At 37.4% G+C, this 15,625-nt stretch overlaps 4 protein-coding genes across 5 annotated transcripts; 1 reads left to right on the forward strand and 3 right to left on the reverse strand.

Moving 5' to 3' along the window:
• Positions 1-1,994: 1,994 nt before the first annotated feature.
• LOC140759657 (FCS-Like Zinc finger 8-like) lies at positions 1,995-5,158 on the forward strand. 2 transcript variants are annotated; one of them, XM_073096272.1, is made up of 3 exons: positions 1,995-2,739; positions 2,872-3,763; positions 4,808-5,158. In XM_073096272.1, the coding sequence occupies exons 2-3, from the start codon at positions 2,886-2,888 to the stop codon at positions 4,893-4,895; spliced, it is 966 nt and encodes a 321-aa protein (XP_072952373.1). In that variant the 5' UTR covers positions 1,995-2,739; positions 2,872-2,885; the 3' UTR covers positions 4,896-5,158. The 2 variants fall into 2 exon arrangements, with proteins under 2 accessions (XP_072952373.1, XP_072952372.1); XM_073096271.1 differs by having other exon boundaries at positions 2,005-2,739; positions 2,869-3,763.
• A 906-nt stretch (positions 5,159-6,064) lies between these two features.
• LOC140759336 (uncharacterized) lies at positions 6,065-6,906 on the reverse strand. The gene has a single exon (XM_073095867.1). It carries the CDS (start codon positions 6,698-6,700, stop codon positions 6,188-6,190), a length of 513 nt encoding a protein of 170 aa, XP_072951968.1. The 5' UTR covers positions 6,701-6,906; the 3' UTR covers positions 6,065-6,187.
• A 1,334-nt stretch (positions 6,907-8,240) lies between these two features.
• On the reverse strand, positions 8,241-10,072 carry LOC140759764 (non-specific lipid transfer protein GPI-anchored 15-like). The gene is made up of 3 exons (XM_073096412.1): positions 9,541-10,072; positions 8,755-8,850; positions 8,241-8,415 (listed from the first exon to the last, which is right to left on the reverse strand). Exons 1-3 carry the CDS (start codon positions 9,899-9,901, stop codon positions 8,315-8,317), a joined length of 558 nt encoding a protein of 185 aa, XP_072952513.1. The 5' UTR covers positions 9,902-10,072; the 3' UTR covers positions 8,241-8,314.
• A 138-nt stretch (positions 10,073-10,210) lies between these two features.
• LOC140759763 (proteasome subunit beta type-2-B-like) lies at positions 10,211-15,336 on the reverse strand. Its single transcript, XM_073096410.1, has 3 exons — positions 15,137-15,336; positions 14,909-15,032; positions 10,211-10,742 (listed from the first exon to the last, which is right to left on the reverse strand). The coding sequence occupies exons 1-3, from the start codon at positions 15,292-15,294 to the stop codon at positions 10,410-10,412; spliced, it is 615 nt and encodes a 204-aa protein (XP_072952511.1). The 5' UTR covers positions 15,295-15,336; the 3' UTR covers positions 10,211-10,409.
• Positions 15,337-15,625: the final 289 nt, after the last annotated feature.

A 15,625-nucleotide genomic window follows, 5' to 3' on the forward strand; every position in this document is an offset into this window, starting at 1 on the left:
TGACTCGGTTTCCGAGCCAACTCGGACTCTATAACTAAAAGGAGAAAAAGTAAAAGAAATCCAATAGTCACTTTCTCCCCCCATCCTCCCCCTCTTTCTCGGATTCCCGTTTACTCACACTTCACTTTGGGGTGTATAGATAGACTTTTCACTCTCTCTCTCACTTTCTCTCTTTAAAAGTCACGGATTTTTAAGAATACTTGTTTATAAATTTAAAAAAATTTAATATATTTTATAATTAAATAAATTTATATATGTTTTAGTTAAATTTTGTATAAGATAAGTCACGTGATAAGTTATACATAAAATCTTATCACAAGTAGAATGTGTGATAAAGTTATGTATAGTAGTCGGTAACTAAATATAAATTCTTGCTAAACTTATTCGATTACGACTAAACGGGACATTAATATTTTCTTTTCTTTTAAAATAGTAATATTTTCTTTAGTTGTATTTTTGGATCAGTATTACTTTATAGTTGTAACTTTTTGCGCCTCCATCTAAATTATATATCTATTATTTTTTTCTCAATTTGAATAAAAGTTATTTTATAGTTTTACACTTTTATTTGAATTTGAAGAGGGTATAAAGTTATTTTTGATCCAAGGTATACCTAAAATTTTTTAACCAGTAGTTTTTCTTTTTGGTTACTTTTGTTTATTTGTATAAAATTTGTTTCATATTATAAGACATAACAATTTGAATTTTTACATTGAGATGGAAATTGTATGCATACGTAGTATAGGCCGGACAATTACCACCAAGTGGTTAAGATCTTTTTACATCTTCAACTAAGATATAGATAGTTTTTTATTTTGAGTTAATTATAGTTAGATCTTCCCGGCTATCATATTTGTTCACTTATTATCTCCAAAACTTTTTTAAAACATATAGACCCCCCTAAATTATTTAAAATATTTTATTAAGTTATCGTGTTTAAGTCACATGAGCAATTAGCTGTATGACATATTTATTTTTATAAGTTATTGTGTATCAAAATATCTTTATCTTGATCTTTTCAACTCTTTTACAACTCTAATTTCTCTATTGGGGAGATGAATTAAGGTAAAAAAAAAGCCATTGTTAAGTAAACAGGTGGAAATTCAGTCTCCCTCTTCAAAGGAATTCAAGAAGATATATTTAGAGGCATCATCCGTATAAAGAGGATGCTTTATATCTCTTATTGAAGCCCTTCCTTTAGCCTAAAAAGATTTCTTTTTCCGGTGATGACCAGTCCCTTTAAGTGGACCTCTCGCGTTCTTCCCCTCGAGAGGAGTTCCTTTAGTTGAAGGACGATACTGTTAGAGAGGTGAGATATTTTCAATAATACAAATGATCTATGTGTAAGAAAGAAGTTCAAGAGGTATATGAACGATAATAATTCAATGAAAAGGTTAGTCCAGTAATTAAAAATTAAGATAATGAGGCCTAATTAATAGAAAAAAGAAAACCCAAAGAAAACTAATCTTGATGGCCTACCAATTAGGCAGCAATCAGCATTATAATATCTCAATTTGGTACCTAATTGATGTTCTAGTAGGGTACTTAATATACATGCAAATCTAGTACATATCCTAGTCCCTATATAAACAAAGCCATAGTCTAAATATCCAATATCTCTCTTTGTGGATTGGATTTAATCAGTGGGGATTTTTAATTATTAGAGAAATTAATCAGAAACAACCTCTCTCTATATGGAACTCATACCTTAATCTTATATATTTATTTTGAACAAGGATGGTGGCATATATTATTTTACCCTTATAATGTAGGAAAAAACCAAACAAAAAGGATTTAGACTATTTAATGCTGTACTATAAATGTAATACTAAATACAAGAGAATCTGATCAAGATTCGCCGTAACAAATACATAGATATGGGAAACTTTTTTTAACATTTCGAGAAGAATGGCGGTTAATAGATATTTAGAGAGAGAGAGAGAGAGAGTAGATTACATTTAACCCCGCCGGCCCTTGTCTACGGCGATCACCACTGGTCCGGAAGGTAAGCTCACCGCATAAGACACGACACGAGCTCAGAGAGGAAGGAGGAGGAGGTGGTAAGTTTACCGAATTAGCCCCCACAACGGGATCAATGGCGGTTTCTTTTTATTTAACAAAACTCTCTCTCTCTCTCTCTCTCTCTCTCTCTCTCTCTCACCCGACGCACGAAAGTCGAAACCACACCTGACTCCCGTCTTTAAATAAGGACCCCCTGGTTCCCGTTTCCCCTGGGCAGTACCAGAATCCAATTTTGGTCTCGCCCACTTCGATTCGGAAGAACCATGAGCCTCCCTCTCTCTCTCTCTCTCTCTCTCTCTCTCTCTTTTTGAAGGACTAAATTCTTGGGAGTGGATTAAATACTAAGGAGTGAGGAAGGGAAGGGGAAAGGAGTGGTCTTTCCGATTCGATCGACGTCAAGCTGCGATTTTGCGATTTGGGTAGTTGTTGTTTTGCGGATTTTCCGTTAGAAGTTGGGATTTTTGGTTGTGTTTTTGTTGTGCGGTTTCTTCTTGATTCAATTTTTGGGTAGAGAAAAATGAAATAAAATAGGTCGCTTTTGGATTGGATTGGATTGGTTTGGTTTGGTTTGGTGTCTTTCGAGTTCCCAAGTGTTCTTGAGCGATAGTGAGGTTTAGGAGTGGGTTTTTGTTTTTCAAAACAATCCAATCTTTTGATCAATCGAACCTTGGGGTGAGAAATTGAAGAAAGTGAGACACGAAGGAACACTAGTTGGTGGTGAGTTCATGGCTTTGTTTGCATGCATCTGTTTGAGATCCTTCAGTTGTATTTTCTTTTCTTTTGGTTGCATTCTTGATCTCCATGAGAGCTAAAAGAGAAGATCTTCTCCTTTACTATGTTCTGCAGTAGCTTCTCAAAAGGAAATGATGCTGAGGACTAGATCAAGAGCAGTAGGGTCTAAACAAGGCTTGATATCGGATTCCCCTTCAGTTCAATCTCCCACTGAGAACCAAAACAAGAGGAGATCTTCCTCTCTCTTCCCCTCTCCGAGGCTTTCTTTGAGCTTATCTGTGAAAGGCTTCTCAGACGCTGAGGCTGCCATGAGCCCAACCTCCATTTTAGAAGCCAAGCACTTGTCTTCCGTTGGGAGCCCCTTCTTCTCTAATAGAACCCCAAGGAAGCCCCCATCATCAGAGTCTACTACTTCTACTCACATTAGTACGGAGAGTAGGCTCCATTCTTGGGGCAGAACAGAGTCGAAAGCGATCAGCCTCGGTCTCGTAGATGTTCTCGATAAACCAGAGAAGAAATCTTCAATGGTTGAGAGGAGAATGGTGTTGTTTGGATCGAAGCTTAAGATTCAGATCCCCTCTGATAATGCAAACTCCATTTATCCAACTGGGTCGATTGAATCGCCTTATTCCCCGATAGAATTCGGTGTCAAGAACAAGGATTCGCAATTGGCGCTGCTCTCCCCTGTCAAGAGGTCGCTAATGATGGCGGTGAATTCGGGTTCGGAGGCCGCGGTTTCCCCCTCCCCGCGAGTCTTCACTGGGAGCATCTCTCCCAGTGAAATGGAGCTCTCTGAGGATTACACCTGTGTGATATCTCATGGGCCGAATCCGAGGACCACTCACATCTTTGACAACTGCATCATTAGAAGCTGCGGCGACGTGATCGCGCCGAGGAAGGAGAGTAGGATTGCTGCTGATCATGGCGGTTCTCCATCAAATGATTTCTTGAGCTTCTGCCATGCATGCAAGAAGAGCCTTGGACAAGGGGCTGACATCTTCATGTATAGGTTAGTATACAATCTCTTTTAAGTTTCTGTTAAATTCTCTTTGAATTAGCTGCACTTTTAATTCTTTCTTGGAGTAATTTGTGTGATATAACCTGATATAATCTCTTGAATGCAGCTCTTGTTCTTATTGTGCCTTACTATGAACTCCAAATGCAAACTCACTGTGTTTCAATTGATGAGAATACTCTTGATTGGAGGATTAATTTTGTCAAACAGTGTAGTAGACAAGCAATTATTTCATCAACAATTATTGTAGTAAACTAGTCGTGATTAATTCTGTGGTATATAACGTAGTAAGTATACTAATTATACAGATTGTGATGTTTTGATTCCATGTTGCTTTCATAACGGAGAATACAAACCACTGCTTATTTTTCTTATTAGGAGATGATGTAAAGAACTTCTATCCATTAAATAATTATAAGGCTATTACTAATGGTGTCCCCTCTACCAAAATAGTTGATCTTGGGCCCCTTACCCCATGGCCAGGTTCTGCCTTCCATCATTAATAAAGCGTATGCTGATTATATTTGAGAACGACATTGCTTGACGCCCTAAATTTGGGCTATTTACTTGAGTAAGCCATAGAAGTGGACCTGCTCTGCCTTGTGCTTGTCTTGTGGACCATTTTATCCATGGTTATGATCATATCTTCTATGGAAATAGATATCTCATTTATCTTTTGTCGGCATTTGATCAAATTGGGAGGTGATTTAAATACCTTCGAAGAATTGACGCCATTGCTGTGGGGTCCCATGGACCAAAATAGTTTTTTCTTGGGTCCTCTACCACCCCTAGGCAGGTCCTGCATTCATCACAAGGTTATGTCTTGAATATTGATCACTTAACTTGAGTAAGCATAGAAGTGGACCTGCTCTGCCTTGGTGGTGCTTGTCTTCTGGCTCATTTATACTTCTGCTTTCGGTGCTCCAAACTAAGTTTACGTCGTTCTTGCTTCACCTTAGGCGAATTAAACTGATTCGCTCTTGTTTTTGCTAATATGGTATATTGGACTCAATTGATTTGGTTCTTTGTTCCTCTCAGAGGTGAGAAATCTTTCTGCAGCAACGAGTGCCGTGATCAAGAGATGCAAGGCGATGCAGAAGAGATGGAGAAAGAGGATTCAATCTGACCAGAAAACTTCATGCTATGTTAAGGGGCTGAATAAAGTTATCGGCAGCCATAGTTGCGATTTTTCCTTCTTTTTTTCCCCCTTTTTTTTCCCTTTCCTGCTCCTGTAAAGTCTGTTTTTGATCCAAGAGGATGGAAAATGATCCTAGGCTTGGCAGGGTTCATCTATTTATCTTTGTTGGTGTTCTTTGCTTACCAATTTTTGCTGGAAGGTAGAGAGACAATGATGAGTTATTAAAGGAAATGTAGGCTTTTCTTTTATTATTATCAACTTGCTGATGTTTGAACTTTGTGATGCATTATTATGCTACTACTGTCACATTAAACTCAATCATGTCTCCCTTTTTTTTATTTTTTATTTTGCTTTCTCTAAAGAAAGCAAGGAGATTAGGCCCAGTTGGAATGAAAAGAAATAGAAAGTGAGTATTAGTCCCAGGTTAGGATGAACAGAGCCACCATTTTATATCTTCTTTTTAGTACTTTAATCTGAAAACTATGTGGAGAAATGTAGTGGTGGTGTAAACAAAGCCCAAAGCAAGCAAGTAGACTGTACATATGAAACTTATATTGGTGGAAAAAGGAGGAAGTGTGTATGATTAATATCTGAAAATAGTAGAAATATGGATCTACTAGCCTATCTAATGAATATTATTCATCTTAGTAAAAGAAAAGCAGGCTTGATCTATATTTATCTTCGAGAGGAAGATCCAAAGGTCAGACATAGCAAAAGCTTCTCTGATCTCCAAGAGGAAGATCCGATCCGAAGGCCAGACATAGTAAAAGCTTCTCTGATCTCCGAGAGGAAGATCGGAAGGCCAGACATAGTAAAAGCTTCTCGCCTGAAGTGTTTAGTGTCAGCACATAAGCTCAGGCAATAATTTCGGAACAAAATTTCCCATTATTGATGTAGTTTCTACAACTTTAATCCTATTCCATGAACTATTTTTGAAGCTCTTCTATGGTCTTGGTAATGTAAACATTTATTAACCTTACTGTCACTGTTTCTTCTCCCCTTGTGAAACACCCTCCTCCAACTACTGGAGGGAAGTAAATTTTTATCTATTTTTAAACTTTAATTAATTAATTTCATTTAGTATTATTAAAAAAGGCATTTTCATCCATTAATTTTAATAATATCATTTAGATTTCTCTACAAGACCAACATAATATTTTATTTTTTTAATTTTCTTTGCTTAATTCAGACTAGGAAAAATCATCTAAATTTGGACAACACACTTTAAGATCATACATTAATCACCAGAAAAAAAAATAAAAAAAAAATAATCTATCTCTCTATCTAATGATTGTATCGGTGGCCAAGAAGCTATAGCTGACCATATCCCTTGTCTTCCCCTTCATAAACCAATACTTCCTCAAAACCCCTTCCCTCACAAACCCAACCTTCTCCAACACCCTCTGGCTCGCCTTGTTCTCCGGATCCACCAGCGCCTCCACCCTCTCCAGTCCCGCCACGTCGGCGAAGGCGCGGCCCAACGCCATCCGCACCGCCTCGGACACGATCCCCCTCCCCCAGTGCGCCGACGCGAGGACGTAGCCCAGCTCCGCCCTGTGCCGGCCGCCGCTCGGGACCGGGGTGAGCGAGATGGCGCCGATCGGCCGGGAGTCGAGGCAGATGGCGCGGAGCCACGGGTGGGGGAGGACGGAATCGGCCATGTATTTCAGGAGGTCCGACTTGTCGGTGTACGCGTCCCAGCTGCAGAAGGCGCTCACCTTCTCGTCCGACGCCCACACCATGAAATCGTCGGCGTCGGAGAGGTCGAACGGGCGGAGGGTTATTTCCGTCATTTTCCCGTCCTCAGTTGGTGTCTTCGCCTCTGCCGCTGGTTTCTTCTCTAATTTTTATAGAGGGAGAGGGGAATGAGCAGAAGTGTAATTTGGGAGAAGAGAGAGAGAGAGAGATGCGATTGGCTGCTGAGTGGGTTGTAGGACCGGTTGACTATTTCACAGGATGTCAAACTTGGCGACCAAGCAACGAGGAGAATCTAAGGTTTGTGTTACGAATCCGAAACGGATGTGAAACTTAGATCCTAATTTGATAGTCCTTCAATAGCTAGATGGATGCTAGATTTAGTTCTTAGTGTGAAAAGAGAAAAGTTGCTGTGGAAGAGAGAGGTTAGAGACAGAAAAAAACCGAGAGGAGAAAGAGATAAGGCTAAAGTCAATTCCAATAACAAGATGATCATCCTCATATAACTCTAATTAGAGTTTTCTCTCTATATATATATATAGAAGCTCAACTTAGCGACTCATCAACAAATTAAACAACTCTAACAAATCCTAATAAATCATTAAAACCACTCTTCTTATCTTCTCAGATTAACATTTCGTTTTGTCGCACATATATTCCTAATCTACAGAAGTCATAAATATAAAAGTTATAGATCTCGAGGTTGGTGATTTTATCCACCCAAAACTGTGCAAAACTAAATTTAACTAATTAAATAAATCCTAACCTACTAAGACTCTAATTAAACTAAATAACTAAATAAAATAATTAGACTAAATTCATTGAGCACAGTCTCTCTTTGATGTGAACCGATCTAACAAGGTTCACATCAGTTTGAAGATTCAAAGATTGACTTGAAAAGCTTATCCAAGTCAATCTAGAATTTTTACATCTCAGATAATGTCATCTGTTGCAAAATGACAGCTTGAAAGAAATTAATCATACATCTCTTCTACCAAATGACATTAAATAAAACAACTATATATATATATAAGTTAGAGGAATTTTTATAAATCATACCTTATATTTTATCTATTTTATAATTCTCACTCCGTCTTTGCAAATTTTGTAACTTGATTCCTTATTTTCTACTATAATATTCATTTAATAGCCTGACATTATTTTGACTAACTAATATAGATTAAATTACTAAAATACTTTCACTATCCATTCTTATTTTCTATATCATTTTACTATCTTTCCCACCTATCTTTTCTACCGTCACCGTCGCCATCATCATCGCCACCACCTTTCACTCACCTTCCCCCCTTCTTCTCCTCCTCATTTTCTTCTGTTTTAGGAAGAGAAAAATAGGATAAAATAGTCGGAGATAATTTAAGTATTTATAAATTATTTTATATATTATACTAAAATATTTTTTTTCTAAGTAAATTATAAAATAAATAAAATGTAATGTGTAATTATATAAAAATTCCTAAAGGTAATAAGAAAGAGACTAATTGAAGAACATAAATATTTTTTCCCATCCAAAAATAATAATAATAAAAAATAGTGTGGTTTGATGATTCTCCAATAGAAAAAAATATAAATACAAACAGAGATGATGAGCAAACTGGAGAAACCCAGTTTTAAGGTCGATATTACATACATCATGACTTGCGTGACATCAACGAAGAAGAAAATACTTTTAAAAGGTACGTAGAACATGAAACTCAATCAAAGTAAATGGCGAGGAAGATCGCAGCAAGGAAGAAGATGGATTTCGCCATGGATTTATTAGAATTCCCTTCTGAGGATGATGGAACTCCACTTCCTGCACAAATTGCCTCAGATTTTGGTTCATTATATGAAACAAGTAGCATTCGTCTTTTAAACTATCTATCGGAGATCAAATTCTATTGCCGTAGTAAAATTGTAGATAATTTTATAAATCTTTTAATGCATCTAAAATAATACTAATCGAATTTCAGACGATAAAAATATGATAAAAATATACATCTCATGTTAGTTTGAATATAATTATAAGAATTAAAGTGATACAAATAAAATTATTTGACCTCAATTTTATATTTTTAAACCTTACAAATATATCAAAAAAAGTTGAACTTTGACGGTTAGTTTTTGGATTCAAATTGATTCCTATGAACTGCACCTGAAGGTTTGCTTGGCACTGATGACGAAGGCGGTGGCTCAGAGGTTGCGGCAGCCGGCGCCGGAGACGATGATTTTGCCGGTGGGTCGGCTAAGGCTGCCATGATCATCTCTGGCTTCTTAGCTCATGCTCTTAAATGGAAATAAATGAAACTAATTGCATTGCTAGACAAGGAAAAAAATTTCAAATTAACACCGTATATTCTGGTGATTTTATGAATTAGACCTCGTCTTTGAGCTATTTGTAATCCTACGTCTCTTTTTGTCATAAACTATTTTTATAGTTCGACTAAACTTTTCGCCCTGGACTAGAGTACAAAAGAATTTTTCTAAATCACTCCCTTTTGAACTAGTTCAATAATTAAATATTTTTCATCTTTTTCATGTTTAATTAAGTTTACTCTTCAAAAAATTAAGATAAAAAAATAAAACTAACTAATCGAACTTAGCCTCAAACTAAATAAAGTCTAAAATGCTCTTAAAAATGATTCTACTGGAAGGTAGGATTTTTGTAATGATATTGTAGGCCAGGGTATTTTAAAAGTTAAGATAAAGGATAAAAAGGGAAGAGAATAGTATTTAAGGTATTTTAAAAGGTAGAGTTAGTATTCCTAAAGAAATATTTCTGGTTTATATTATTTTGTTTAGAGATCTGTTAGTTTAAATTAATCCGAGGGAGGTGTGGTATAAATAGCTCAAAGACGGCCTATTAATGATAAAATCACTAAAATGTAGGGTATTCCTTAAAAATTAAATAAAAAAAGAAGGTGAAATGAAAGGATCTAACATTTGCATTTGCTAGCCGGTGGCGCCTGAATACCGCATTTCTCCGGGAGCTCCAACGCCAAAGTCCGGTTCATCTTGATCCCGAAAGACGATGCTTGGCCATTGAGCAATGCACAGAGGCACTCCGGCTGGGCCCGGAGAACATCAGCGAATGCTGGGCAGCACGACAAGGCCGGGGCAGGTGAGTCACCGTCGATGAAGTCAATGCACGGTGTGAGCTTCACAACCGCCCCCGTGCAGTTGTCTTGGGCGGAGGCAGAGGCAGAGGGGTCGGCAAGGGCAAGGGCTAGGGCGAAGGCGAAGGGGAACAAGGCCAAGCCGAGGCCAACCTCCACAACTATCCTGGGCATTCTGGGTGTCATCTTGGAGAGAGGAAGCTTTGGGAGAGAAATATTTCAGGCTTTTTAAGGAGTGAGAAATGGGCTTTGTTTGGTTGTTCTGTTATTCGGACTAACGGCTCCTTATGGACCACAGAATAAATGGTCTATTGCAGGGAAGAACAAGGGAGCAGATAGGCCATATTTAGCTCGACTATTCCAATTTTTAAAACATAGCCCATGACTGCCAAGAGAGAGCCAGGTGAGAGAGCAATTTGCTTGTGTGAGCCATCAAAATTATTAAGATGAGATTGCATCAAAATGGCAAGAATAGACAAACCCAATACAGATAGCTAATGATGCAAAAGCTGAGAAATCTGCTAAGAATTTTTATCAGATCTACTGTTCAACCAAAGAGTTTATGCTGTCAGAGAGATTTGTGAAATAACAGTAGAAACAACAAACTGTCGAGACGTCTGGTTTTAATTCAAGTTCCATCCTAAGTACCATCACAGAATAAATCCATACGTCGGGCGGGGAAAATTAACACACCTCAAGCTGCTTGAACATCGGTGTCTTTAACGGTTTCACGCCAAGCATGCAACCTAGCTCCATCCTTGTCAACAATTTTGATCACAAAGTTGGGTGGAGCAATAACCAATCTGGATCTGATTTCCATTATGCACTTGTCAGCCAGATCGACAGCTTCTTCCAGAGACATACCGGGATGATAATGCCGATCCATCATTGCCAAAGAGAAGTAGGACCCATAACCAAATGCACCCTTCTCGATTTTATGAAGAGTTGCAATGTAGTCGATGTAGTAGAGAGATGGACCAATATCTTTGTCGTACCCAGCCAGTAGAACGTTAACAGAGTATGGATTCTGTAAGAAAAAGAACATCAGCAGCAAACAAAAGTAGTTAAAAAATTTCTGGCAAAAATGCTATAAGGGTCATTTTCTCAACAAAAGAAAAAGAAAAAAAAAAGAAGGAATTCCATAAGGATCAAAGATCCAGGCCTATTGTCATGGACAGCGATACAAATAAATATCCAGGTCTTCAATACATTTGATAACCATATAGTTAAACATTCACAGCCAAGTGTACACTCCTCCAGTGTCCAGAAATAATTGTAATAACGAAATGGTGAACCAGATAATCCCATTAATCACTTTATAGGTTATATCAAGAGTCGTCTAATTGATAACATTGAAACACCTAGTAAACACTCAGTTGATCCAAGTTAGTTGTCCATTGGCACATTGACCATGACAATGGTTATCTTCCAAATAGATAAATTTCTCTATCAACACAAAACATCTGCATTCATACCACCTTAAAAGAAGTACCCTTCAGTTCATTATGAATTTACAGACAATATTTACCTTAGGCTAACAAAAGTTGTCTCTATAGTGGCAAATTCTTGGACAAAATAACTTGTATAGTTGTATTAGAGTATTACAAATTAGATTCATGTATATGGTCAAGTCACTCATTTTATGGAAGATCAGATTGTGCAAAGAAAACAAAGTTCAAAAAAAGAACATCGAATTCATCATTTTTTCATAAGGTTGTCCGAACTGAAAATATGGCATTTGGACACCTACACAAGAAACGCAATGCAACTGAATATTCAGAAACCTTTATAGTCAGTATAAAAAATGAAAATTAGGTCTCAGAAAATTTAGACGTAAACAATTGATTAACATCACAACTGGGATGTTTTCCTAACCTAGAGACACTTAAATGCAGTTAAACAAGTGCTCCTACTTAGAGAGGGCTAAAATTCACAAAAAGGCTGTAAGAGAAAAGGAATCATGTTAAAAGTTCTATTGTAAAGCTCAAAACAAGAAGTGGTCATAAAGCATTGCACAATCATTTTAAAAAACATATCAACAGAATTACTCTGTCGATTTTCCTGACCTAGAACAGGCACTTGTTCCATGCGTCATTTAAATGCAGTTAAACAAGACCTCCTACTTAGAGAGGGCTAAAATTCATAAAAAGGCTGTAAGAGAAAAGGAATCTATGTTAAAATTTCTGTTGTAAGCTCGAAACGAGAGATTCCTGTGATGCTCATACTGGCTGGCACATGCAGCCATTATTTGGTATAAAATAAGATCCATGGGATGAGTTTATTAATTGAGCATGTCACACCAAGAAGGTCCAGGTATAGCATTTACCATCTAGATATCTTTCTATGTCTAGTTTAATGATTTAAATACCACATCAACCATAGCAATATAGCAGTCTAAGAGCATGAATTCTTTGGTGTAGGAACAAAATTCAAACTGACACACCAAGGAAAGAAGACATATAGATGAATGTCTCTTTTCTTAGTCTGTCTCGGCCTACTGAATGATCCATGCAATAAAGAAGCATCTCTTCCACAGAGATTCAAAATAAAAAAAGGCCGAGCTGTCTGACCTCCACTATGCACTTCTGTAGTCATTCTAATATAATTGATGCATCAAACAGTTACATTATTCTGTTGTATCGCTCACTAGAATATTTCACAATGCTACATATATGTAGCTTTGCTTATTCCTTCAGAATTAAATTCAAAATCTATACAAAATTTGCTCGAGAACTCGACTAATGAGAATGTGAGGCATCTCTTTCACTACTCCACCATCATTACTGTGGTCGAGCTCCTCACCAAATTCAGCTTGTGGAAAATCTTGGAACAAACAATGGCAACAGGCTTGCTTCAATACAAGGATTTCTCTATCAGTTTAACTAAACTATATTCCTCACATCACCTTGGTAAGAAATAGCATCCATGAAGCCATAGTGAAATAACAAACTAATTTGCAGAAAGGTCCCAAGGGATTGTCTAGATCATAAAACTCAGAATAATGCGATAATTACAATATTAAATCAGTTGGCCCCTTTTATAATGTTTAGGACCACAGTGTCTTTGAATTTTCTCTGTCAACATGACTTCTCCATAAATAGATTCTTCACTGGATGCTTGTACTTAATATGGTGTCGGCCCTTCCATGATTAGACTGTGGTTTATTCATCTCCAATTATGGCAACATATGTGATCCCTTGGGCATCCTAAGGACCTAAGTGCATCCCTTATGCATATGAGACAGTGGGTGCATACACCACCTACCTAGGGCCAATCATATTGAATGGATAGCTATACCATAAGAAAGTTAAGCAATTGAATGCATAAACCACCTACCTAGGGCCAATCAAATTAGGGAGATTGTGCAATTTGTGGTTTCATTATTCATCAATAGTTGATATATCTGTTCCTCATCAGCTTCTTTGTGACTTTCATAGATAAGGTAGTTTGTGTTGAAAAATATAAGGGCACTAAGAAAATACAACTATCTACCAGTCTTAGACATATAAATTAGTATGTTGTCTCCAAATCTCCTTTTTAAACTATTCATTAATTTCCAAGTGTGTTTCCCAGTCCACAACAAGAATCACTAGTTGCCAAAGTCACAATAATATCCAATTTTTTGTATGCTTAAGTTATCATTATCCAAGACAAGAAAAGCCATGTTACGCATAATTCCATGCAAGATTACACATAGAACGGTGGAATTAGATATGCATCCCCTTTCACTCTTATATAGCATCCCTTTCAGCCATGCATATCCCACGCGTCCTCCATGACACGTGCAGCTCACATGGCTGGTTCGGTGGGCAATACCCAGGAGTCCACAGTCCCAACAAAGTAGAGATCACAAAGTAGCCCAAAAACATACAAGCATGTATGGCCGCCAGGAGACATACCACTATTGGGTATTGGACAACACTATCTACCGGGCAATCTTAAAAATTCTTAAAGATCTCCAAAGTTAATCAAAATAATTTCCAATAGACTTAATGCAGTCAAGACCCACTAAAATATCACAAATTTCCCCAACCGCAATCCTAGATTTCAGCCTCAATTACATATCTCAATACCCTAGCCCTAGAAATAGATCCAAAAGGCAGCATTCAGAAAAAGAAATAAAAGAAAAGGAGTTTTTGACCAAATTAGCCATCTTTTAAACTTTATTTACCAAACCCCAAACGTCGTACTGAAAAGAGTCTATTCATTATAACCCTAAATAAAGCGCTGAACTATTAAGCATTTTACTCATCTAAAAGTAAAATGTTGATTATATCAGTATTTTCTATGTAAAACACTAATATTATTAGTATATCTATTGAAATGCTTTACTAGATAAAGCAAATACGCATAAAATGAACAGTTAAACACCTTATTGTTAATTATTTAACATCTTATTAAAATGCTGAACTTCTCAAGCATAACTTTCTAACTAATAGTCCATTTTGGACATATGATATGTTGTTATGAAGGTAAAAGAAAAACGAATATAATAATGTTGATGAAGCTTAATCAGATCTCAAACAAGAAATATATAAGTATAAATATAAAGAAAAAGTTTGTAGCATTATAACTTTTTGCTCGGTTATCCATTTTAGTCATAAAATATGTTGTTGTGAAGATATAGGGAAGATTTATAAATTAGAATCATATAGTTGTTCCTTGCAGCCAACTATGCTCGAGATTGCAACAAAAAAAGAAAAAAAAAAAAAGAACTTAGCTCCTCCAAATTTTACTTTTAAATTTTTTTTAATTTTCTTAAAATCTAGCTTTTTATAGAATGAATTTTTTGTCATTTTCATTTAAAAGTAAAATGCTGATAAGAGTAGACAGACTCATTTTGATATTTAAGGTGTGATCTATTTGGATAAATAAAATCTAAAAGAGGGCTAGTTTGGTCGAAATCTCTTGCATTTCCTGACACCGCAAAGATCAGTAAAGTAATTGGCACTTGACACGAATACTACACAGGTCGTGTTGTATAAGCATAAATCCATTTGAGACTATAAACATCGCAAACTAGTCAAAAACACATGAGCAATAAAACGGGGATAATATGACTAGTTAGCCGACCAAATAATTAAAACATCAACCTAATTATTCTCAAACAAATTTGATTTGCTCGCAATCTGCAAGTTCCCTAGTCCCAAAACCCTAGCCCAAGGAATATATATCAGATCAACAAAACCCTACCTTCCTGAGCGCGGTGGCAAGCTCGCCGCGGGTAAAGTTAGCTGCGGCAGCGGTGGTGAGGGGAATACCATTCCGGAACTGGTACAGATGGACATTCTTCTGGATGTACTCCGTGAACTGCACCCTGCGAGATCAAATTAAACCAGATCAGATCAGCACATGATGAAAAACTCATCGATTAAGGAGCTCATCGATATTGGGCGATTAGGTCTTTCGGAGAAGACGAACCGGTCTCCGCCCTCGCCGGAGGCGCCGAGGAGCTTGTGGGAGTCGAGGAGCATGACCTTGTCCTCGTTTGTCTTGTGCACCAGGATGCTGTGGACCGCCGACATGTCCGCCGCGATCAGGGCAAAGCCATCGCCGACTAACCCGAACACGCACTCCATTGTTGGCGATTTGGTAGAAGAACAAGAAGAAGAAGAAGAGGAAGCGAGGAGTAGAGAAGTAGACTTGAGAGAGAAGTAAAGGGGGGGGGGGGGGGGGGGGGGGGTGATCCATGGGCCGGACCTGGGCCTAACCGAACCCGGCCCAAGGCGCTAATTGGACCGGGTTGAGCTACAAATTTACCCGACCCGGGAGTCTGACTAGGAATTGGGCCACATTGAGGTAGGGGCGATTTACATCCAAAAAAAAATCTTTTAATTTTTTTTAATTGGTAGAAATATGCGTACTTATTACCAAATTATAATTTCAGATTTTTTTTACTGATTTAGTCCT

This window comes from Typha angustifolia, chromosome 4 (assembly GCF_048772165.1).
Source record: "Typha angustifolia cultivar Huaian chromosome 4, ASM4877216v1, whole genome shotgun sequence".
In the NCBI taxonomy this organism is placed as follows: Eukaryota; Viridiplantae; Streptophyta; class Magnoliopsida; order Poales; family Typhaceae; genus Typha; species Typha angustifolia.

Bases quoted from the DNA above. Each gene is read 5' to 3' on its own strand.
- LOC140759657 (XM_073096272.1), top strand. From the start codon at position 2,886: ATGATGCTGAGGACTAGATCAAGAGCAGTAGGGTCTAAACAAGGCTTG. The intron at 3,764-4,807 runs GTTAGTATACAA...TGTTCCTCTCAG, and splicing joins GCTGACATCTTCATGTATAG to AGGTGAGAAATCTTTCTGCA.
- LOC140759336 (XM_073095867.1), bottom strand. From the start codon at position 6,700: ATGACGGAAATAACCCTCCGCCCGTTCGACCTCTCCGACGCCGACGAT.
- LOC140759764 (XM_073096412.1), bottom strand. From the start codon at position 9,901: ATGACACCCAGAATGCCCAGGATAGTTGTGGAGGTTGGCCTCGGCTTG. The intron at 8,851-9,540 runs GTTAGATCCTTT...TGATCATGGCAG, and splicing joins ACCGGCTAGCAAATGCAAAT to CCTTAGCCGACCCACCGGCA. The intron at 8,416-8,754 runs GTGCAGTTCATA...CAATTTGTGCAG, and splicing joins AGTGCCAAGCAAACCTTCAG to GAAGTGGAGTTCCATCATCC.
- LOC140759763 (XM_073096410.1), bottom strand. From the start codon at position 15,294: ATGGAGTGCGTGTTCGGGTTAGTCGGCGATGGCTTTGCCCTGATCGCG. The intron at 15,033-15,136 runs GTTCGTCTTCTC...TTGATCTCGCAG, and splicing joins TCCGGCGAGGGCGGAGACCG to GGTGCAGTTCACGGAGTACA. The intron at 10,743-14,908 runs GTAGGGTTTTGT...TTTTTCTTACAG, and splicing joins TTGCCACCGCGCTCAGGAAG to AATCCATACTCTGTTAACGT.